The 23,087-nt window shown below is 48.7% G+C and overlaps 4 protein-coding genes across 5 annotated transcripts; 3 read left to right on the forward strand and 1 right to left on the reverse strand.

Annotated features, from left to right (window-relative positions):
* Positions 1–407: 407 nt before the first annotated feature.
* FABP6 (fatty acid binding protein 6) lies at positions 408–2,350 on the forward strand. The gene is made up of 4 exons (XM_085074073.1): positions 408–498; positions 1,326–1,501; positions 1,949–2,038; positions 2,237–2,350. The coding sequence occupies exons 1-4, from the start codon at positions 432–434 to the stop codon at positions 2,288–2,290; spliced, it is 387 nt and encodes a 128-aa protein (XP_084930199.1). The 5' UTR covers positions 408–431; the 3' UTR covers positions 2,291–2,350.
* Positions 2,351–3,245: 895 nt separating this feature from the next.
* Positions 3,246–18,380, reverse strand: C1QTNF2 (C1q and TNF related 2). The gene is made up of 4 exons (XM_085074071.1): positions 18,267–18,380; positions 16,454–16,801; positions 5,364–12,296; positions 3,246–4,203 (listed from the first exon to the last, which is right to left on the reverse strand). The coding sequence occupies exons 3-4, from the start codon at positions 5,602–5,604 to the stop codon at positions 3,590–3,592; spliced, it is 855 nt and encodes a 284-aa protein (XP_084930197.1). The 5' UTR covers positions 5,605–12,296; positions 16,454–16,801; positions 18,267–18,380; the 3' UTR covers positions 3,246–3,589.
* GDF9 (growth differentiation factor 9) lies at positions 12,855–15,729 on the forward strand. 2 transcript variants are annotated; one of them, XM_085074069.1, is made up of 2 exons: positions 12,855–13,347; positions 14,445–15,729. In XM_085074069.1, exons 1-2 carry the CDS (start codon positions 12,927–12,929, stop codon positions 15,377–15,379), a joined length of 1,356 nt encoding a protein of 451 aa, XP_084930195.1. In that variant the 5' UTR covers positions 12,855–12,926; the 3' UTR covers positions 15,380–15,729. The 2 variants fall into 2 exon arrangements, with proteins under 2 accessions (XP_084930195.1, XP_084930196.1); XM_085074070.1 differs by having other exon boundaries at positions 14,448–15,729.
* A 13-nt stretch (positions 18,381–18,393) lies between the features above and the next one.
* Positions 18,394–19,276, forward strand: UQCRQ (ubiquinol-cytochrome c reductase complex III subunit VII). Its single transcript, XM_085074075.1, has 2 exons — positions 18,394–18,547; positions 19,031–19,276. The coding sequence occupies exons 1-2, from the start codon at positions 18,394–18,396 to the stop codon at positions 19,117–19,119; spliced, it is 243 nt and encodes an 80-aa protein (XP_084930201.1). The 3' UTR covers positions 19,120–19,276.
* Positions 19,277–23,087: the final 3,811 nt, after the last annotated feature.

Here is a 23,087-nt window from a genome sequence, read left to right on the forward strand (position 1 = left end):
GAAACCCTGGTGGTGACACAAGATTCCCCAGATCCTTCTCTGCAGAGCTGACAACTCTGACCATGACAACATGGTCCATTTGTGTTTTATCTTTATTCCATCCTGAATGCAAAACCAGTGAAATCTTACAAGTAAAAACACATCATTTTGTTTAAATCTGCACTAAAATGAAATCTGAGCTTTTGGCCTTGATTTGTGCTGATCTTCAGATTATTGGCAAGGATGTACAATTGCCTGATAACCTTGATTGTCACACAGGTCGATGGCATCGATGAGTGACTCAGGGGGGCCATAAAACTCTATTTCTACGGGGTGTGGGCCAGGTGGGCTGGGAGCTTGGGTTGCTTTATAAAGGCAGGGCTGAGCCCATCGGATCCATTCTGCTCTGATCCAGCTGCTGTTGTGCTGCTCCAGGCAGAGCCCAAGGGAAAATGGCATTCACAGGCAAATACGAGTTTGAGGGCGATGAGAACTACGATGCCTTTGTGCAGAAGATTGGTGAGTCTGGCTGGGGTCAGGCATGGGCATGGATTGGTGGAAATACTGGGGGGAAAGGCTGGGAGAGTTGGGATTTTTCAGCCTGGAGAGGAGAAGCTTTGGGGTGACCCTATTGTGGCCTTCAGAGCCTGATGGAGCTGCGAGATGGAGAGAGATTTTACAAGGGATGGAGGGACAGGACACAGGGAATGGCTGAAAACTGCCAGAGGGCAGGGACAGATGGAATATTGGGAAGGAATTCCTGGCAGGGAGGGTGCTGAGGCTCTGGCACAGGGTGCCCAGAGAAGCTGTGGCTGTCCCTGGATCCCTGGCAGTGTCCAAGACCAGGTTGGATGGAACTTGGAGCAATCTGGGATAGTGGAAGGTGTCCCTGCCATGGCAGGGGATTGGATGATCTTCAAGGTCCTTTCAAATCAAAACTGTTCCATGATTCCATGATTCCATGTGCATCTATCTAAAGAGCAAGAGCAAATATAAATATAGGTATGTGCAGCTGAAGAGCAAAGGCCCAAGGTCCCACACACGAAATTCCAAGCATTGCAAGTGTAGGTTAAGGAGAAGGGAGTATTTTATGTACTTTCTATCTATAAATTTTTCCTGTGTATTTTTTCTCAGAGAAAAGAATGCAAGATTTATTTTAGCAAATGCACTAATGTACCAATATCTTTCTTTGCACTAGTAATTTCAACTCAGAGCTTTGATGTTGTAAAAAAAAATAAAAATAAAAAATTAACAACAAATCAGATGCACTGAGAACAAACACCGCTACCATCCTTCAGTTCAAATTTAGCTTAGATTTTATAAACTCTGTGTTTTTGTTGATTAAGGTCTCCCCAGTGACAAGGCTGAAATGGGAAGGAACTGCAAAATCGTGACAGAGGTGGTGCAGAACGGGAATGACTTCACCTGGACACAGCACTTCCCGGGAGGAAGAACCACCACCAACACCTTCACCGTGGGCAAGGAGGCTGACATGGAGACCATGGGGGGGAAGAAGTTCAAGGTAAATTCATGGAGCTCCTCAGTTGCACAGCCTCAGGTGGATTTGGAGTTAGGGTGAGAAGCAAACCTGTGTCAGGCCAGGTGAAAGTGTCCCTGCCCATGGCAGAGGGTGGAACAACAGGGGCTCTAAGGTCCCTTCCAACCCAAACCATCACGGGATTCCCTGATTCCATCATCACTGATTCCTGGGCTGCCTGCCAGGACCATTTTCTGAGCTGTTAGTGAGTGATGTGGAGATCAGGAACCTGCACATGAACATTTTCCGATTTAAATCGTGAATATTCGAGAGCTAAAGCCCAAGGATTTTAGCTCTGTTCACGAGGCCACATGTGCAACACAAAACCTCTGTCTCATAAACTTCCAGCATCAGGTATGCAGATGTTTACAGAATATCTGATAACAGAAATTCCAGCAATCCCAGGAATGTGAACCCTTTTCTCTCTTACAGGCAACTGTTAAAATCGAAGATGGCAAACTTGTAGCTGATTTCCCCAACTACCGCCACACTGCAGAGATCTCTGGGGGGAAGCTGGTAGAGGTGAGTGCTCAAAGACCCAGGGTAGTTCATTAAAAACAAACAGAGAAAATCCTCAAGAGCAGCAGGCTTAAAATTGGAAGTTTAGAAAAAATCTGAAGGGAAGGTCAGGCTCTGAGCCATCCCCAGGGCTGCTCACTTGGGACTCTGGAGCTCTGATTACACTGCTCAGCTGAAGTTTGGGTTTGTTCTTTGTTCCAGATTTCTACCTCTTCTGGTGTAGTCTACAAAAGGACCAGCAAAAAGATTGCCTAAGGCAGCAAAGCCAGTCTCTTCCAGTGCACTGAAAACCAACAATAAAATAAATAAAATAAAGTTCTGACTTTGTCTCTTTCTTGGTATTACAATCACCCTCTTGTTAATGCTTACCCCATTCCTAAATATCTGACAGATACTCAAAATCAGAATGCAGAAGTGAGAAGATGCAGCAAAGCACTAAATGGTGTTGTGCAGGTATTTCAGGGGATGATGCACACTTGGCATATTCCAGTGTTTCCTACCTCCCACCTGCTGAACAGAAGCTCCCTTCAGCTTCTGTCTGGGGAAGGACAATTCTCTGCCCAACACCAACAGAAAAATGCAAAACCTGGGGAAAGCCTTTTACCCCATTGCTGGTTGGAGGGCAGGAAAGAAGGGGCTTGAAAGCAAGGGAAATTCAGTTCATCACTCATTAGATGTCTCACAATGCCAGCAGGGCTTTCTCATTCTGCAGGATCTGCTCTTAACTTCAGAAGACATTTAAGGTTTTGCAGCTGTAAATACAGTCCTATTTCCTCAATGCAATCCTGCTGTTTCTGCAGGGAAGGTTCAGGCTTTGACACTGGAATTTTACCTGGGAAGGACTCCAGCACTGAGAGATGAGGCTGAAAACCAGGGAAGGTGTCCCTGCCCACAGCAGGGGTGGAACAAGAGGAGCTTTAAGGTCCCTCCCAATCCAAACCCTTCTGTGACTCTGATTGCTGCTCTGAGGGGACACCAGTTTGTGCTCTGAACCTTAAAAATCAGACCTTTTAATCACTTCCTGTGCAGACCAGATGCCTGTGCTATCAGAACTGCCTTGACGGGGTTGGGAGGCACTTTCACAACTCCAGTTGACAAATTCCTGACTCTGAACTGGCTGGCAAAGTGTACTTCCACTAACAAGGATCATGCTGGGTGGAGGGGAAGAGGCCCAGTGACACAATCTCCAGCATCAGTGGGACTTCCCAGCTCAGTTTTAGGAAATTACTGTTGGTTTCCGTGCTTTATTATAACAAAATAATAACCAAAGCATTCTGCACCAGTATTTGAGTTACATGTCCATGGCATGTTGGAATAATCATAGAATATATAATGTTGGCTTTGGGATGGAGACATTCATGAGGCTGCTGAAAGGCTGGCACCCTGTGGAATTGATGATGTCAAGTAAATGTCTGAAGAGCCAACACAGGGATATCACCTGATAATCCCATAGGCAAATGTGGACTCATCTGAGAATCCCAGACACGTCCCATGTACAAACCACACTTGGTTGGATTGACACCCATTTGCTATTTTTTCCTGTAGTTCCTCATCCTATACTTCATTGAGATAATCTTGATCAGGATAAATTAGGAATCCAGTAAATAAGCTGTCTGTCCAGTAGGGATCATAAAAGAGCCCATTTTGCTCTGAGTAAAAGATCTGCAGCCACACCTCATCCTCCTGCTTCAGAGCCAGGATGGTTGATCCAGAGGCCACGTCGTGGTTCCCTGTGTTGGCATCAAAAGTCTTGATCCTGTACTGGCCATTGTGCACCAGGCCAATGGCCAAGTGTTTGTTGGCCAAAGTGATGTCGTAGGTGAAGTAGTAAATCCCTGGGATGCTGCAGATGAACTTGCCACTGGAAGCATTGTAATGTCCTCCCTCGTTCATCAGGATCCTGTCAAACTTGATGGGCAGCCTCTCCCTGGGGTAGCTCTTGGACACTGCCACCGAGAAGGCAGACTTGGCCTTGCTGGCACTGCAGCTGCAGGGTCCTGGCATCCCGGGGTCACCCTTGTTCCCTTTGGGCCCTTTCTTCCCTGGGGCCCCCATTTTCCCAGGATTGCCCTTCAAACCCTTGGGGCCTCGGGGTCCAGCCTTGCCAATGGCTCCTGTTTTGCCTTTTGGGCCTGGCTTGCCAGGGTTTCCTGTTTTCCCCTGGGGACCTGGAAGACAAATGACTTTATCAACGTCCTTATTAATTTTGATTGAAAGAGCTGAGAGAGCAAGTGGAAAGGAGCTAGAGCATTGCAGCAGGGATTTAATTTAGGAGGAAAACATTGCTGGTGTAAGAATGCCAATGAAATCCCACCTGGAGCTGGACATGTGCCCAGACTGACCGCCCAGGGTAGGCTGGGAGTTGGTGTGACAGCAGTGGAACTCTGTCCCTTTCAGGGCTCATTCCATTAGCTGGCTGACTTGAGAGAAAGGAGGAATTAAAGAACAAGCTTTAAATGTTTGGGTTTTACAGGAGTGGGGCAGGTTTGTGAAGCTTTTTGTGCCTCGCTTTGAGCAGGTGAGTGCTTTTAATCTCATGTGTCTTTTTTCATTGCTTTTTTTTTTCACATGTAACATGAAACTGCTTTAAAAAAATAAAAATAAATGTAGATGTGGTAAAAAGCCCAGCCCAGCCCAGCTGGGGGATGAACCAGCAAACACCAGGGGCAGGGGCTGCCTTAGGATGGGAAGGGAGTTGTGCTGGCAGTGATTCTGCCTCGATGATATCTGATATAAGCAAAATCGTGAGGATTTATGCAGTGTCTCTTGACCTGCCGTAGCAAGAGCAGATTGAAATGCAGCTGCGGTTGGAGATCTGCTCTCCAGATTGCCGGTCTGGGGTGGGAGAGGAGAGGCAGCCGCAGGCTGGGCTCGCTGGCGTTGCTGAGGCAGGAGTGCTCTCTAGTGTGGCAGAGGGAAATCACTGCTCTCGGTGCCTCCAGAGCAGAGCCACACCTCAGCATGAGAGATGGGCTGTTTACCTTGGGTTAGGTCCAGCATGGCCAGTGCCTGTCCCGTTACAGTGCTCTGGAAAGTCAGTCCTTTACTTTCTCACGCGGCTCTGTTTTTCCTCAGATCAGGAACCAGAGATGAGCTCCTTTCTCCTCTAGAGAGCCTTGACCAGCACAGGGCAAACCTCAGTGTGTCACAAAATGAAGCCAACAGGAATTGCACACAGCTGTCAGGACATGACAAGTGGGGTCATTCGGAGGGGGGACAGTGGGAATTTCTGGCGGAGCTGCCCGTGAGGTGCTGCCAGGTTGCTGTGAAGGGGCTGTGGCACCACAGCTTCACCTTCCCATTGTTCTGTTGAGCGCTTCTCTCTTACCTGCATCGCCCTGCTCGCCTTTATCCCCATCCGGGCCGTCCTTGCCGTCCTTGCCGGGGAAGCCCATCCTGCCCACGGTGCCCGGGGAGCCTGGCACGCCGGGGGGCCCGGGGGGCCCGGGGGGCCCTGGCAGGCTGCAGGCCAGCTGGGTACCCTCCTGCAGCTCCGGCTTGGCAAAGCCCCCCAGGATGTGGTTTGCCACACAGGGCACAGTCCAGAGGAGCAGCACGGCAGAGATCATGGCACAGCCTGTGGGGAGGAGATGGGGTGTGGGAGCAGAACGCAGACACCACTGGCACAGGCTGGTGTAGAAACTTGCACGAAAATGGGAGATAATCTGGCTTTTCTTGGCAGGGTGGGGGAGCTCTCTGCTTTGGTGTGAGGTAAATCCAAGGACTTGGCTCGTGAAGTTTTCTAGGTCACACCAATATTTTTTTCAAACTTACTCCTCTCTCAGTCTGTGTCTGTGGCCATCCCTCATTTTGTTTTGCTCCTGGGCCTCTCTTCCCCCAAAACACCAGGAGCAATGCAGAGGGGTGCAGAAAGCAGCTGCCTGGGACCAGGGGACTGAAGGAGGAGGTTTGGTGTGAGTGTCCCCAGTAGGACCTGCCCCTGGTTGGGTCACTGGGGTTTCTTCAAAGCACAAAGCCCATCATGTGGGGCAGGGCCAGCTTTGGCCAGGCCTTTTGCCTGTCAGTACGAGCTGAGCCTCACAGCAACCTGCCCTTCCCTCTGCAGCTCAGCTTTAGCAACCCCCCAGTACTGTGATGTGCAACTCTTGCACTGGAAATAAGACGCTTAAAGCACTGGCTAAATTCCATGTTGGCTTTAGCTCTCATCCTGCTCTCAGCTCCTGAGGGGTGGAAATGCATATTTAGATGCTCCAAATCCAGCCAGCTGATCCTACATATTTATGATCAGTGGGAGCCCCCAGTTCTGTGATATTGTAATTAAGAACATGCAGAGGAGAGGGAAATGCAAACCAGATCCAGGGCTGGATTTGGCTGCTCAACCCTTTGGTTCTTCAGCTCTGGTTTGCTGCTGCTGAAAGGCATTGGTTTAATGGACTTGTGAGATGGAAAACACCACCCAGTGTTCATGTGGAAAGTTGAATGAAGGCTTCTGAGTTCATGGAAAGGGAAAGAAAATGTTAAAATGCCTGTGGAGTGGGGAGATCACAAGGAAAGCTGCATCCCTGCTTCCCTCCAGCAGGGCAGAGAAAAGTCAGAGGCGTCTGGAGGTGGATGACATAAGCTGTGGCAGGGAAAAATGTCACTGTGGAGCATAACCTGGAAAAAAGCTGGGAATGCCTCATGTGGAGAAGAAATGTGTGAGAGGGAGCAGAGGGTGGGAGGGGAGCTCCTCCTCTGAAAGTTTCTTACCATAATCAATTCTGTTACCTTGAGACAACCCAGATTGTTGACCTGATGGGATAAAAAATGGCAAATAAAATCCCCCGAGGCTTGGAGGCCAGTGGGAGCAGCCCTGGGATAAGTGGGGAATATCCAAGTACCTGGAGCTGTGCTCTGGCACAGCTCCCAAGGTGGTGTTAATTAACAGCTCCACAAGAATGCTTCATCCCATATCCCAGCAACGTGTGTGGGATGCAAAGCACCACCACATCCACAAGAGGATCTATAAATAACCTCTTCAAGGAATCTTTTTGAAAGAGAACAAACCTCATGCTGTTCCACCTTAAAAGGAAAATTGTTCCTCAATGTAGAAGATCCGATGAGCTCCAAAAAGCAAATTGGAAGCAGATCAGGATCTCCCCTCTCCGTGGTGTGGGCAGCCAGCCTGGCACAGGAGGCTGTGCAGCAGCAGGGCTGATTTTCCAGTGACATTTTAACCAACAGCTTTGTCACCAGGATTAGAGACCTTTGGGCCACGACTGATGCCTGTTGTGCATTAAAGAGGTGTTTCTGTAAGAAAAGATCCTGTCTGTAAGAGTCAGGATCAGCTGTACTTTCTGCTGCTTCCAGGGCGGCTGGGCTGAAATCCCAGAGGAAAATCCCTGAGGGTTGCCAGATGCAGGGTTTGGTTGCTCGTGCAGTGGTTGGATGGTGATTTTTTGGCCAGTGAAGCCACCCTGTGCCATGTGGTGGTGGGAATAGGAGACTCTGGGGAAATTGCTGCTTGGAGGCAGGCAGCAGCAGGATGAGGGGACCCAGCAGCAAACCAACACCATGACTTTCTTCTCTATTTCCTTGCAATATTTGAGGCTTTCTCAAACAAAACAACCATCTTTCTGCCTCACAATTTCCCCGAGTACCTCAAGATGTCTCAATTAATCTTCAAAATAATCATTATCCCCACGAGCCTCATTTTCAGCTCTGGAGGTTGCCCTGCAGTGTCCCCGGGGTGGAAACAAAAGGATCCCTTGGGTGTGCAAGGCTGATTTAGGCAAAATCAGGTGTGACAGCAGTGACAGACAGCAGCTGAAATGGGTGAAATTAACTGATTGACACAGGGAAGCACTTACACCAACAGCGGGTTGATCTGTTGCCTGCTGCTGCACAAAGCAACAAAAAAAGGACGGAAAGGAGAGGATGAACTTTCTGTCCTGAACCTGCAGCTCTCTCTTGGCTTTAGGCACTGGGAATTCCTGTGCCAGACCTTTCCTAGCCTGGAACAAAACCACCAGGAATTTCTGTGCCAAACCTTTCCTAGCCCCGAGCTAAAACTGCCCACAGCAGCTGCCCACGGAACCAGTGCAGGGACAGGCTGAAGGAGGTGGGTGCTGAGGGGGGAAAAAAATAACCTCGTGGTGTTATTTCTTTAACTGGCAACTGTTGCCTTTATGAATTCCTGTGCAGGCTTTGGAAACCTGAGTGCTCAGTGACTTAGACCTTATTTGGGAAGTTTTCAAAGCTAAGGTTCAGAGGAGGGAGAGGCAGAAAAAGGAAAAGTGGATCTACTCACCAGCCTAATCTCAGTGAGATCCTAACAGGAGCTGGCAGCCCCCAGGGCTTCAGGCAGATGTTTTGCTGCAGATCCCCCGCCCTGTTCTGCCACAGGTCCTGTGAGGGCTGTGCAGGATTGACTTTGGTCCTTCTGTTCCTGTTTTACTCCGTTTTGTGCGTAGTTTGAGCTCTCTGCAGCAGCTCCACTTTGGCTCCACGTTGCCAAAGGCATATTTTTATTATTGTGTAATGGATCTGCGCCTCTTCCTCGGTCACGTGGCACGGGAAGAGATTTTTACGCACATGTGGCTGGAAAGCTCTTGATGCTCTGGGAGCTTTTCCCTTTCTCCTCTCCCTTGCAGTCCTGGAGGAAAGGCTCAGGGGCTGCCTGGGCCAGTTCTGATTGATGCTGCCCCTCTCTGCTGTGGTTGCTGCCCATGCAAGCAGGGAATGGGTAACTCTGATCCAGCTGGGGAACAACGCTGACACTTTATCCTGGAGCATTAAAGGGAAGAAAATCTTGTCCTAGGGGTGGAAACTCACTGCTAATCAATCCAAGCTTGAATTAAAGGACAAAGCCATGCAGCAGCAGCTCTGCAAATGCAAATTTGTACCTCAGCACTGCTTCTGGTTGATGTGCATGACAAAATACAACTTTGTCACAGGGATGGAGGGTGGGAATGGTTCTGTCTTGGGAAAGGGTTGGGATTTTGTTTTAAGCTTGCAAAGTAATCACAATCCCCCAGCCATTGCTTCAGGTAAGGCAGGAGCAGCAGCTGAAGCTGGAGCAGGATGCTCTGGATGCCAGGGTTGGTATCACCCAGACCCATCTTTGGTTGTGTTCCTGCTCTGGCCCCACCAGGATCCTGCACAGGGCGTGGGACAGGCGTGTGCCTGGTGGCAGAGCTCCAAATCCTGCCCTGCAGCCAGCAGATCCTTTCTGCTCAGTGCAGAACATCAGCTGATTGGGAGAACACTGGAATTGTCATTCCTGACTCTGCCCAAATCCATCCTTCTCAGAGCTGCTGTGGTTTATTTTTAAGCTTTCCCCTGTGCTTGCTTTTGGCACTTGGTGGGAACGGATATAACATAAACGAAGTCTGTACACAGCTGGCTTTGGGAGCTGGGGCCACTTTAGATGCTCCTGGGAGGACTGGGAACATTTGGCTGAGGAAGCACAGGGCTGTTTTCATGCTGTGCTGACAGTCCCACAGAGCTCCTGCAGAGCCAGCTCCCTGACACTGAACAACTTCCAGGAAAACAAGTCCCCTTCCCAAGCCCGTGCAATCATCAGCTTTACATTTCCCTGGGAAAAGGGCTGCTTTGGCAAAGCTGCCAGATGGCTGCAGAGCTCTGGCTGCCCCAGCCCCACTCCCCTCTGGCACTGGGGTGAGCAGTTGGGACAGAACCAGACACTGCTCTTCCCTGGGGCACCTCTGGACATTGGGCAGATAGGAATTCTCACTTTTTGCATGTTTCCCTAAAGTTTTTGGGAACTCAGTTCTCGTGCTGGACTCCTCTGCCTGGGTGGGGGCCAAAAGGCTCGAGGTATTGCATGTGAAATAGGAAACCAGGTGAAAACTTCCCGTGGTGCCAGTGAGAATGGCCTGGGAAGCCACAGTGGTTTCTTCACACACCAATGGTGTGAAAAAGGAAAAACTCTTCTGCTTCTCCTGCTCCTACACCACGGCAGCTGTGCTTTGGGATGGGTGTGACACAGCCCAGGGATGAGAGGATGCCTGGACACAGCAATCCTGCCAGGCATGAGCAGGGAATTCACAGTTCAGGGTGATTTTGTGCCCAGATTTGCAGCATGGTGAAGGCAGAGCCTGACCTAGTTCAGCAGTGTGGGGAGAAACTGCTGGGAAGCTCCTGCCAGGCAGATGGAAAATCTGTCTGTGCTGCATGGCCAGGCCAGGCTCCACCAGGGTCCCAGACAGCTCTGCTGAGAACACTTGGCAGCACAATTTGTTAAATAAACAGACTGCCCGTGCACAGAGAATCAGAGACTCGTGCTCAGTGCTTTTTGTGTCAGTGAGATATTGCAGGGAACATTACAGCAGATCTTGTCCCCTCTGTGCTGCTTTTTAGCAGAAGCCTCTGTGCTGTTCCCAGGGAAGGGGGTGGCTCAGGGATAGGCGTGGACTGGGCGTGCAGAGCAGGATGCTCTGCCTGGAGTGGGGTGGAACAGCTCAAACAATGCCCTGCTTGAAAAGCTGTCAGTGGATGGATAAAGGGGGTCACACTGCTTTTGGGGTGAATAATGCTGAAACCAGTCTCCATCCCAAAGTTAAACACCCTGAGAGAGAGCTGAAGATGTGGCAGATGATAAAGGGCCTGATAAAGGCACAGACAAGTGATGCTACTGACACTTTACCCAAAGCTGCTGAGCTGGCACAGCTGGCCCAGACACATCTGGCTGACAGTCCAGGCCCACTTTTTAACAGAGGGTCTTCCAACCAACCCCTCTTGGAGTGCATGTAGAGGATTCCTCCCTAGAGTTGGGGTGACCCTCAAGGTCACTCCTGAGGCTGAGCCAAAGAGATTTGCTCACAGGAGTTGGTCTGGGTGAATAACACCATTCTCTATTTAATATTTTTTGCTGTCTTTAGTATAATTGCTTCAATATCACTGCTTTTATATAACTGCTTTAATTCTGCTTCAAAAATAGTGCACTAGTAGTTCTAGCTACCCATACTGGGTAGCAAATAATTCTGTTTAAGGTCTTTTTAGTCTTATCATTAGCATGATAAATCATTTATTTTTATCTAAATATATCTGGTTTGCCATCCTTAAACCTGCAGGACAAAGTCACCTAAAGGTTCAATCACCCTTTGCTGTTGCTGTGCACGTGCTGTGGGGGAGAACTGGGAGTGCCTAACTATGGGTGACCATCAGTTCCCAGCCCCGGACAGAGCTGTGTCCCAGCCTAGAAGGATTTCCCCTTGTTTACCTTCTGAGCACCAACTGCTTTCATTGTTAGGCACTGACCTTGCAGCCACGACTTTGTAACCAAATAAAATGATTCAGCAAATGCTGAATCAGCAGAGCTGAAATTCACCCAGAGGTTGGAGGCAGCCTGAAATCCAGCGATAACAATGAGAGTGTGCCTCTCACCAAAGATGAGTGTCAGTGCTCTGGGGTTTTGGGGAGATAATAACAGGAGGCAAGAAGCATTTTTCCACCCAACAGGCCTCCAGTCTTAGTGTGGGATGGTGATTTGAGTAATTTTTATTGCCCTGCCTAAAAGCAGTTTGAAAGCCTGTAAGCAGTCTATAGAGAGTGATTGTCCCTCTCCAAAAGTCCCCATAAAAATGAGTCAAAACCCTGTTTAAACTTGAAGGATGCCCTCGAGACCATTAGCTCTGCTTAGGAGCTGCAGCCCTGACCCATTAAGATGAAAATAAATAGAGCTTATTTTAGGAAGACGGAAGTGGGAACCAACCCAATCACCAGTGAGCCACTGCCAGCACTGAGCAGATGCTGTGTAAAGGTTGGATTTTTTCGTTTTGTTTCATATACCTTCTAAGTCAAAGGAAATTCAACAACCTTTTGACTCACCAGTATTAACTTCTGCCTCAGCATCAAGTAATATAGTTAGACAATAAAGGATTTCTGAAAATGCCTTGCATTTCCCAAATTACAAGAAAATTCCAGCCCCCCTGCTCTGGAGTCTGTAGCACCAAATTTGCACCGTAACCGTGTGCAAGATTAATGAAAAATAAACAAGACACCAACAAAATGAGAAATATTTTCCCTACTCCTACATTAAAGCCACATCTGAACCCCATGGTGAAGATGCTGTAAGAAGGACCAGAACTGTTATTTTATTTAGGAGCAATAAAAATATTTCTGAGAAATAACTCACAGCTGGTGTACAGCAGGTTACTTCAAACCTCACCTCAGGCAGCAAACAGGACAGGTAACAGCAGCAGGCTCTCCATTTTTCACAATTTTGATTCTTCAGGGCTTTCTTTGCTCTCCAGCTTGTAAACAAGAGCTTGTCAGGCAGGAAAATACACCAGGGAAGCTGAAAGAGATAGTAACAAGCTTGGCAAACTCAGCTTTCCACTGCAGCACATCAAGGCAAGAGGGAGAACATCCAATATAAACCCTAATTTAAGCTACCTGTAAGATGCTCTCAAAGCAGCAGGTCACTGCCTCCAACCTTCTCCCTTAAAAAAACCCACAGGTTTATATCCAGTGAGCAGCTAGGGGATGGCTTGTTCAGCTCAGAGCTGCTGAGAACTGTTCCACCAGCACACAGACAGAGCCAAAGGCTAAGAGCAGTAATATTTAGCTTTATACATCCCTGCAAATAAACCAGAATTAATTGGACCAGGCAACATTAACGTCTCCCCAGCTCCCTCTGCGGGCTGGCACTCACTCCCAGGCTGTAATTTCCCATGTGAAAAAGGTTAATTCAGAATTAGGATCTCATTTATAATAACCTTTCAGGGCTAAGGCTCAGCTGAACCACAATGAACCTGTGATTTTGGGGGCCAGCTGCAGATCTTTCGCCCTGTTTTCTAATCAGAAATAAACCTTCCTCACATGCCACAGCTGCAACGTATATAAGGGATCGGGCTGAGGCCCTTTTGCTTTTCCTGGAATATCTGAGGGGAGGTGGGTTTCTTTTTCTCCTGCAGCCCTCAAGAGCATGGAGAGCCTTTGGAGAATTGGTGTGTGTTTGTACTGCTGCCTGACCTGGCTGTCTGCTAGCATACAGTGCTCCCCCTGCTCCAGGGCCCGGGGGGGCTCTGAGAAGGCAACCCGGATTTTGGCAGCTCCCGAGGATGCTGCCAGGGAGCTCGGTGCGGTGCTGCCGCTGCCCCAGGTTAGGGGAGCAGCCCCTGCCTTCCTGCCCCCCCTGCTCAAGGTGCTGTCCGACCGCGGCCGCCGGGGCGATGTGCCGCGGCTGCAGCCGGACTCCAGGGCCCTCCGCTACATGAAGAGGCTGTACAGGATGTCTGCCACCAGGGACGGCATCCCCAAGGCGCACCGAGGCCGCCCCTACAACACGGTGCGGCTCCTCGCTCCGTGCTGGGAATGCGAGCACTGCCCCCGGGGGCTGGGGAAAGGTAGGTGTGCGCTGCCTGGGGCGCAGAGGTAATGCGGGGTTTCTGTGTGTTCTGAGCTCGCAGCAGGAGATAAAAATACCTCCTTTCTTTAGAGCTGCTGCTATTTTAGTCCTGGAGGCTCTTCTCCTAAACCGTAGGAGTTTTTCATAACCTACTTCTCCTTGAAAGGCACTAGGCACAGACTTCACAGGCTGGGGAACACCACACAAGTGGTATGTATAAGACATGCTGATGTTTCAGGCTGACTCATCTCCTCATGAGTCAGAAAAAGCCACAAGCAGATCTGAGTAAAGCAAGAAAACTGGAAAGAAATGTTGAGGCATAACAGGCAGCACATTTCCTTCTACACCCCATCTTGGTTTTGCTTTTTTCAAAAAAACCACAGCACTGGTATGATAATTGTACCAAATTGCCAGAACCCACTGCCAGAGACTCCTCTCATTGCCTGGTATATTTGCTAGAGAAGAATAATGACCAAAACCTGAAGGGAAGAGTAGAAGTACTTGCAAATAGGGCTCAGGAGTGAAACTGGGATGGCTGGGCACCCTGTAACTTATGGTGCCTTCATGGTGTTCTTTAACGTGGGCTGGTCATGCCAGCAGCACCTAGAAATGCTTGGCTGTTAATCCTACTCAAGTGACTGCTGAGAGGTGATCTGAGTTCTCCTGACTGGAATTTGTCACTAGAAAGACAGATAAACACAGAAAGATATACACAAGCGTCATACTGCTGCACAGGAACAGCACTTTGAGGTGGAGTTCATGGCTTGTATCATCTGGAGTGTTTAGTTCCTGTTTCCCAACACCAGCACTAAAGAGACAACAGCTGACTTGCTCCTGTGCAGATTCTTTCAATGAAATTAATCCCAATAGCTCTTAAAATATGGGGCTTTCTTGGGTTTGTTTTAATTTCTTAATTTTTAATTCTTATGTCCCTGACCAAAGTAGAAATTTCATGTAATAAATGTAAGGGAGGGCATTTAAATTGTTTTCTTCTGCTGCTGAACATTTTTTTTTACTTATTCACTACAACAGTATTTATGTCTAGGTGTAAAAATAAGATGCACTAACACTACAGGAATCTGTTTCCCTTCCCAGGAGATGTTCACTCGGTGGATTTACTCTTCAACTTGGATCATGTTACTGCTCGGGAGCACTTACTGAAGTCGGTCCTGCTCTATTCCTTTGACACATCTGTTCCCATTTCCTCTTCAATTACCTGCATATCCCATTTATCCCTCAAGGAGCATGACTTTTCCAGCCAAGTTTGCCCCAACATTTCTCACTCTCTAGCTTTTAGCCTGCACTTTGATGTTAGGAAACGCAAATGGGTGGAGATGGACGTGACTTCTTTCCTCCAGCCTCTAATTGCTATGAACAGAAGGAATGTCCATATGGCTCTGAGCTTCACTTGCCTGCTGGGTGACCCACAACGGAGCACGAAACTGGAAAACCCTGTTAATGTGACACTGGCTTCCCCTTCCCTTCTGCTGTATCTGAATGACACCAGTGAGCGAGCTTATCACCGGGGGGACTCACTTGGGAGCAGGGGGCAAAGCAGCAGCCTGTTCCTGGATCCTACAAAGGGTGACAAAGCACAAGGTAATTCCCAGGGAAAAAGGGCCTCTCGCCGGAGAAGGAGTGAGGATCCCAAAGCAGCACCAGCCACTTCAGCCCACAGTTTGAGCGAGGATTTGAAGCAGGTAGTGTTCCCTCAGCACGAGTGCGAGCTGCACAACTTCCGGCTGAGCTTCAGCCAGCTGGGCTGGGACCGCTGGATCATCGCGCCGCCCGGGTACAGCCCGCAGTTCTGCCGGGGGGACTGTCCCCGCGCCCTGGGCCACCGCTACGGCTCGCCGGTGCACACCATGGTGCAGATCCTCCTCTACGAGCGCCTGGACTCCTCCGTGCCCAGACCGTCGTGCGTGCCGGCCGAGTACAGCCCGCTCAGCGTGCTGACCGTCGAGCCCGACGGCTCCATCGCCTACAAGGAGTACGAGGACATGATCGCCACCAAGTGCACCTGCCGCTAGTGGGGACTGCTGCACTGCGTGTGGGGTGGGTTTGCCTTCTCAAATCGCTGTGCTCAAATACAAGCTTTATTTTTGAATTCTCAGCATCTGCGGCTACCATCGACTGAGCAGCGTTGCTGTAACGCCACGAGCGGGGATTTAGCACGGAGTTAGCAGAAGGGGTTTGCATCAGAGCACTGGGTTTTGTACTCACTCAGCCTTTCTAGAATGTGCAATTAAATGTAAATGGTGTATTTTTGTTGTGTTGGGAGAATTTTGTATTTAAAATGGGGAAAGGTCTCAACTAGTAAATGTATATTTTAAATTGCTTTATTACAGATTAAAAAAATAATAAATGAATGGCTATCACATATACCCTAACATGCAGTGCCTGCTTACTCTGCCTCTACAGAAACCTTGTGTGTGGTATCTCCAGCAGTGACCAGGAAGAGAAGAAAGTGTTCAATGTTCAAATTACTTCCTCAGTTTTTCATTCTCTTTCCCTACCACATCCCAGCTCTTCCCAGTAGGATGACACAACCCTTCCTCACAGTTCTGTAAAGAGTTACCAGGTTGTTTCTTGCTTTTCTTCTGTTGCATGCTTTGGGCTTTCTCAGCTAAAAGGAGGGTAAGAATTTAAGGGCAGCTGTGGGTAACTTGTAAAAACTCTTAAATTAAGGCACTGTTTTGGTAAGAAGTGGCACCAGGTGAGGCTTTAAAAGCCTTAAATTAGTTGATGTGAATGCTGTTCTATACATTTAATATTCTGAAAAGTGGGGCCACAGCCTTGTTTCCTCTCTCTTCCTACAGTGAAACTGTAGGCAACAAGTGCCTCAATTCTAGATGCTTTCACACCAAATATTTACTGTGATTTACTATGATTTATTTTCTCTTCCTAGACTTTGGGGTTCGCACATAAAACCTCTCAGCTTTGGTGGGGATTTTTCTTATTTGTTTGTTAATTAAAGGCTGTGGAGCAGCCTGGTCTTGTAAAACTTGTTCAGAACAGCCTCTAACATTAACTTGCTATGGGATTAATGGATTAATAAATAAATGCTGTAACTTTCTATGCCTGGCCACCCAAACTGCCCCTACCTTAGATCCTGAGCAACTCCAGAGGGCTGGGAATCCAGTCAGGCAGGGCAGGGACTGTGCTGTGTGGTGTCACTTTGATGGGTCACTTGGGCACTGAGCCCACTGATGGCAGGGTGAGTCTGGAGAGCTCTGTGGAGCTGCAACAGGCACAAATCTGCCCTAAAATGATCTTGGTTCAAGTTTCAGCTTCCAACTGCTGAAATCAAAGTGTGGGTGGGCACCAAAAGCTCAAAACAATATCTTGGTGTCACATGAAGCAGCCTGGTCTCAGCACCATGGATGGTTGGGTGAATTCTGGTTGTCATTCCTTCTCATCCCTTCAGCCTCTGGGGATTTGGCTCTGCTGACCTGCCAGAGAAGAAAACAAATGGAATTGTTTCCTGACACAAACCCTTCTAATTATGGTGAAATGTCTAATGTAGTGCAATAATCCTAATATATTCTAGTATTCCATTCATGGAGGTCATGTTTGATATATTATAATAATTCCAATAATAATATACTAGATATGTGTAATATATTGTAGTAATTTCAATAATGTTAAACCTAATATAGTCTAGTAATAATTCCAACAATGTTGAACAGTCTAATATTCTAACCATTCTATTCTAATAATTCCAATAAATATGCCTAATAATTCTAATATCTTCTAATAATTTCAATTATTAATTTTCCACATGTAGTAATTCTAATAATTGTCCATAATGTGGAAGTGAATATATTACTATAATTCTAACAACTGTAATAATGCTGAAGATCTCTAATTCATTCCAATAACAATTTTAATAAGTTTGATGTCGAATGTGTTCGATAATTCAAGCAATATGGATTATGTCTAATATAGTCTAATAATTATAGTATAGTCTATTAATGATTCCAGTAATATTGAAGATGTCTAATAATTTCAATTCAGAGGAAGATGTCTCCTATATCCTACTAATCCAATATTGTTTCGATGCTGATTGAGGGGTGTGGAGGGATATTTAACCTTTGCCTTTTCCAGCACAAACCATTCCACAATCCCACGATTTTCACCTCAGCCGCTCTGCTGCCCATCAGAACTGCACAGGCACCACACAAAGTGGGGTTTTTTCTCCAATCGGCATTTATTTTTCTCTGCAGCTCCACAATCTCCACACAAAGTGTTTTTTCTCTGACCAGATTCCCAGCCGGCCCCGTGGCATTGGGAGTTTGGCCCATGGGCATTTCAGAATCTGAACAAGGTGCTTAAGAAGCTTTCACTCACCTAATTTATTTCTGTTCTCCTTTGGGTGATTATTAGAAGTGGTACAGAGCAACATTTTGTGTCTCTTTTCTCACATCTCTGCAGAGGCCTCTCACTGTCTCCAGGAATTGTGGACATGGAAAGGACTGGCTCAGTTTTACTCTTTTTTCCCCCAGTTTCTTGCACAGAGCATGTTGTTGCCTGACAGGGACGTGCTGATGCTATTAGTGACCCAGAAGGACACACAGAATTTTTCATCGCGACTTCACAATCGCCACACAGAAGTGTTTTTTTCTCCGTTATTTATTTTTGGCGTTTTTTTTCCCGCGCTGAGCCGCCGCCGCTCCCCTCACGGCAAGGTGCCTCAGGGACCCCAAACCCCTCAGGGCAGAGCCGGTGTATGGCGCACAGCATTTAGTAAAAATCGCTTTTAAAAACACATTCGGAATCACTATGAGCCCCCCCTCCCCTCACGGCAAGGTGCCTCAGGGACCCCAAACCCCTCAGGGCAGGGCCGGTGTATGGCGCACAGCGTTCAGTACAAACCGCTTTAAAACACACTTTGTATCGCTGTAATTTACCACACACCTATTTCATCCCCTCTGCCGCGTTTCACACAGAAAGCGCCGCTGGCTTTGCCCCGGAAGGTGTCGCCAGGCGGTTCCGGGGCGGGCGGCCATTGCCGTAGCGCGGTGACCGAGGGGACAGCGCGGCCATGGGGAAGCACTTCGGGAACCTGGCGCGGGTGCGCCATGTCATCACCTACAGCCTGTCGCCCTTCGAGCAGCGCGCCTTCCCCAATGTCGTGTCCCACGGGGTGCCCAACGCGGGCCGCCGCTTCGCCTCCCAGGTGCTGAAGGTGGTGCCCCGTGAGTACAGGGGGGATTCCTCCCTTTTTATGCCTCCTTCGTGGTGTAAATTGGGGCAGGGGGAGCTGGCCGGGGCTGAGGGGGGGTTGTGGGACGTTGTTTTGTCGCAGGAGGTCGGTGCTGTGCGCGGTGCAGTGTCCCCTCACTGCCGTGTCCCCATATTGTGAAATCCCCTTATTGCAGTGTCCCCATATTGTGCATATCCCCCTTATTGCAGTGTCCCCATATTGTGAATATCCCTTTATCGCAATGTCCCCATACTGTGAACTCCCCTTATTGCAGTGTCCCTTTATAGAAGTGTCCTCTCATTGCATTGAATGCTCTGTTATTGTAAATGTCCCCTTACTGCAGTGTCCCCTCGCTGCATTATCCCCTTAGAGCAATGTCCCCTCCTTTCCCTGTCCTTTTACGGAGAATGTCCCTCTCTGGCAGTGTCCCCTCATTGCTGTGTCCCCTGACCATGCCTGTCCTGTGTCCCTGCAGCCCTGGCCCTCGGTTACCTCATTTACAGCTGGGGGGATCAGGAGTTCGAGCGGCTCAAGAGGAAGAACCCGGCTGACTACGAGCACTAGCAGTGACCAGGAGCAGTGACCAGGAGCACGACGAGTGACCACCAGCAGTGACCACGTGGCTGCGGAGCTCCTTGGGACCTGCTGTGCTTGTTCCCATGGCCGGAGGGATTAACAGGGAGATAAGTCGTGGCTAATAAACTGTAACTTTGCCCCATGACTGTGTGTGAAATCCGTGTCTTGAGCTCTTTGAGGTGAGAAGTAACAAATCCCTTGTCTGGTTCTCTCTGTACAGGCTGAAGTTCCATGTGCTCGGATGTTTTTGTCTTAGAGCACTTCCAGCCTTCATAATTCCTGTTTATTTGAAATATTCTTCAGTATAAAGTGCAGCAAGGGCTCTTTTGAAATTGTTCCTTGTCCCCTTTATTTTTCCCATCACTGGCTGCTGCTTTTCCTCCAGCCTTGAGATCTGTGAAAAATAAATACTCCCTGGTTTGGTATTGATTAAAGCTGGCCGGGCTGGCCGGTGGCTTGGGATTTGGGATGGACCCTGACCTCTGGCAGGAGGCTCGCTCTTCACGGGAGCCCTGGGCAGAAGATGAGGGGGAACAGGTACAGGGGAGGTTTCATCACCAGGAGAGGTTTCATCTCTGTGTAACAAAGGAATTTTTTCCACTGAGAACAATCAGTCCCTGGAACAGCCTGGGGGTTTCAGGAGGTGACTGCATGGGATGCCAGGTAACCTCTGGGCTCCATTCCCACAAACGGCTGCACCAGCTGATCTGTCAAGGTCCCTGCCAACCTGGGCTGTTCTCTGATCCTGTGATTCTAATTACCCAGGTAATGTAAATTGGGTGATTAACTACATTCTGATATCTGATCAGTGGTAACAGGCTGCATTAGAACCCTCTTGAGAACTGCCGTGAGAAACAAGACTGTTAAAGCCTGAAGATGATTAAAAATCAGCTGCTGGTAGTAAAGTCACTTAACTATGTGACAAATTCACCCTGTGGCTCTAAGTACAGAAACACCTTTGCTGTCGGAAGCTCAGAACACCTGGCTGGTTCCTCTATCCTAATTTTTTCCTCTGAGTGTTCCACTGACTGCCTCCAGCTCCCACCCCATGCAGCACAACACGTTGGTGTTCCTGCTGTGCTGTTCCTGTGACTGTCCTGGGAATTTATCTTATCTGCAGGGCAGGAATGACGTTTCTCTGTGAGTTTCCCCAAGTGCTCAGGGCTGGGCTGTCAGGAAGACAATGATGCTCAGGCTCTCACTTCAGGAAGCTGAGCCGAAGCAATTTTTATAGCTCAATGCTGGAGTATTTTGGTGCTCAGAGCACATGAGACTGAGCTCAGCCTCTTGTGTTTCCTCCAAGCACACCCTGAGGTTGGAATAAATAGCAATAAAACCAGCCAGTGCTCCCAAGTTGTGACAAAAATATTCCATACTTAACTGCATTTTGGGTCACTGGTATTTTCTAGGCAGCTTAAGCAAAGTGGGGAACAACAAACTGGCTACTGTCGTTGTGAGGTGGCAGAGATGTATAGAGGCAGATTTATCCAGATTTATCCCAGAAGAGACTTTAGAGCTCATCCAGCCCCACCTTGCACTGCCCCAGGTTGCTCCAAGCCCTGTCCAGCCTGGCCTTGGACACTCCAGGGATCCAGGGGCAGCCACAGCTTCTATTGCAACTTGTGTCTTCCCACTCTCACAGGGATTAATTGCTTTCTAACACCTAAATCTGCTCTTTGGCAGTGAGAAGCCATTCCTGCTTATCTGTCTGCCTGTATAAAAGTGCCTCTCCCTGAGACATTTCATTCAGAACTTGGTGTGCTGCTCACTGAGCCTGAGAGCCGCAGGGCTGGGTGGCCTCAGCGCCAACCCCTGTGAAGCTCAGCCTTGCCAGCTCAGCTTTTCACTGCGTGTTGTCCCAGCAGCTCTGCTGGAGGGCAGCAGCTCACCCAGGCTCTCACGAGGTCCCTGCTTGTGGTCAGACAGTGAACTGTGCCTGGCCCAGGGGCCAGACCAAAGCAAACAGTGAGGCAGTGGCACTGCGGCCACGCGCCGGCCAGGGGGCAGGGTCAGCACCACGGCGGGGTCAGCGTGGAGGGACAGGGTCAGCAGCGAGGGGCAGGGTCAGCCCTGACCTGCTCCACCACCAGCCTGTTGCTACCCTGCCCAGCCAGCTCCTGCCCCTGCCCTGAGCCATCCCTGCCATCCTGCTCCTGCCCCACCATCCTGTGGCAGTGCCCACCCATCCCAACTCCTCCTCGGATGCAGCCCCATTCCCAGCTGGCATTCCCTGCTGGACCCGTGGCATTGGGAGTTTGGCCCATGGGCATTTCAGAATCTGAACAAGGTGCTTAAAAAGTTTTCACTCACCTAATTTATTTCTGTTCTCCTTTGGGTGATTATTAGAAGTGGCAACAGAGCAACATTTTGTGTCTCTTTTCTCACATCTCTGCAGAGGCCTCTCACTGCCTCCAGAATTGTGGACATGGAAAGGACTGGCTCAGTTTTACTCTTTTTCCCCCAGTTTCTTGCACAGAGCATGTTGTTGCCTGACAGGGACATGCTGATGCTATTAGTGACCCAGAAGGACACACAACAACTCTCAGGAATCGTCACAAAGTACCAGCCTTCCCCAGCTGATGACTTACAGAGGGCTCTGCTGCTGTTCCAAATCTTGTGCTCCATGGATGAAGTCAGGGCTCCTGCTGCTGCCTTGTCCTCCTTTCTGTTCTACACTAGTGCCTGGTGGAAACAGCAGAAATCAGAACTCACATGCATGAAAAGAAAGGACTCCAGGGGAAAAACAATTGAGAAATTCCCAGCCAAATGCAAAAGAAATTTTAAGTTCAGCTCCTTGACATGTCATGATTTACTGTCCAATTTCTTTCCCTTCTTAAGATCCAGGAAGGTGAAATAATGAAAATTTTGCTTCCTCCTCTCAGAAAAGCAAAATAGGACAGAGGAAGGTGTGTAAAAACCATCCTAGGACGGGAATAATTCATCAGCGGTTGTAGACTGTGCTGGGAAGGTTTTTCTTTTAATCCCAGTGAAATTTGGGCTAAGGGGTAATCATCTGATATCATGGCATTATCTTAATCTAAGTCACTTGCCCTCCACGCTGGCACTTGAGCCTTCATATTAAGCAATCACAGAAATGGAGCCTGTGACATCCAGATCTGTATTTACAATTTAGCTAAAACACAGTTCATTATACACTTTTTGCTTTATCTATAAAATATTTACTTTAATTAAAACAGTATGTTCCAAAACCTGCACGCAATGACACCAGTAAGTTGGAATTCTCTTTTTGTCACTGTGCAATCTCAGATGTGAGACCTGACAGATTTAGGGCACATGGGACAGGTGTGGGAGCCAGACAGAACCACAGCCTGGGCTGGGCTGGAAAGGTCCTTAAAGCTCTTCCAGTTTGCCCACCTTTGCTAGCCCAGGTTGCCCCAAGCCCCATCCAAGATCCCACAGGTGAGGAGCCACGAGACACAAACACTAGGACAAGTAAGTGTGCAAGCAGAGGACAGAGGAGATGAGAAGTGCCAGCTCTGCTCACACACTTCTCTCTGCTGCTGCAATCTCACTCCACAATGGAAAAACTGAAGCATCCTCTCACTGCCAAAGGGTCCCTCCACCCCCACAGGGGCTGCTGGCAGCCTTTGGAAGCCTGAGGGTGAGTGGCACAGCTTGGGGGCAGAGATGGCTCAACCAGGGAAACCACAGCCTGCACATGGAGCTCCTCAGCTCCAGACAAGCCTTGAGCAGCCTGGTCCATTATCTACATGGCGATGATTATCTTCGACACCTTTGGATTCCAGGGGGAAGAGCTCTGTGAGTTACCACACATTTTACATTCCCAAACCCAGCTGGAAAGTGTTACACATGCTTTTTGAGCACTCTGTGCCTGGAAATAAAGGTTAAGCAACTTCCTTATGGTTCTTTGATGTACCAAGAGGGAGAAACAAATCAAAAGCACAATTCTTTGCTCCAAATCAGCTTGGCAAGAC

This window comes from Lichenostomus cassidix, chromosome 13 (assembly GCF_008360975.1).
Source record: "Lichenostomus cassidix isolate B80296 chromosome 13, HeHo_3.0, whole genome shotgun sequence".
Lineage (NCBI taxonomy): Eukaryota > Metazoa > Chordata > Aves > Passeriformes > Meliphagidae > Lichenostomus > Lichenostomus cassidix.

Excerpts from the sequence above, each read along its gene's own strand:
- GDF9 (XM_085074069.1), top strand. The coding sequence starts at position 12,927 with ATGGAGAGCCTTTGGAGAATTGGTGTGTGTTTGTACTGCTGCCTGACC. Across the intron at positions 13,348-14,444 it reads CCCCCGGGGGCTGGGGAAAG|GAGATGTTCACTCGGTGGAT; the intron begins GTAGGTGTGCGC and ends TTCCCTTCCCAG.
- FABP6 (XM_085074073.1), top strand. The coding sequence starts at position 432 with ATGGCATTCACAGGCAAATACGAGTTTGAGGGCGATGAGAACTACGAT. Across the intron at positions 1,502-1,948 it reads TGGGGGGGAAGAAGTTCAAG|GCAACTGTTAAAATCGAAGA; the intron begins GTAAATTCATGG and ends TCTCTCTTACAG. Across the intron at positions 2,039-2,236 it reads CTGGGGGGAAGCTGGTAGAG|ATTTCTACCTCTTCTGGTGT; the intron begins GTGAGTGCTCAA and ends TCTTTGTTCCAG.
- C1QTNF2 (XM_085074071.1), bottom strand. The coding sequence starts at position 5,604 with ATGATCTCTGCCGTGCTGCTCCTCTGGACTGTGCCCTGTGTGGCAAAC. Across the intron at positions 4,204-5,363 it reads AGGCGAGCAGGGCGATGCAG|GTCCCCAGGGGAAAACAGGA; the intron begins GTAAGAGAGAAG and ends TTTGTCTTCCAG.
- UQCRQ (XM_085074075.1), top strand. The coding sequence starts at position 18,394 with ATGGGGAAGCACTTCGGGAACCTGGCGCGGGTGCGCCATGTCATCACC. Across the intron at positions 18,548-19,030 it reads GGTGCTGAAGGTGGTGCCCC|CCCTGGCCCTCGGTTACCTC; the intron begins GTGAGTACAGGG and ends GTGTCCCTGCAG.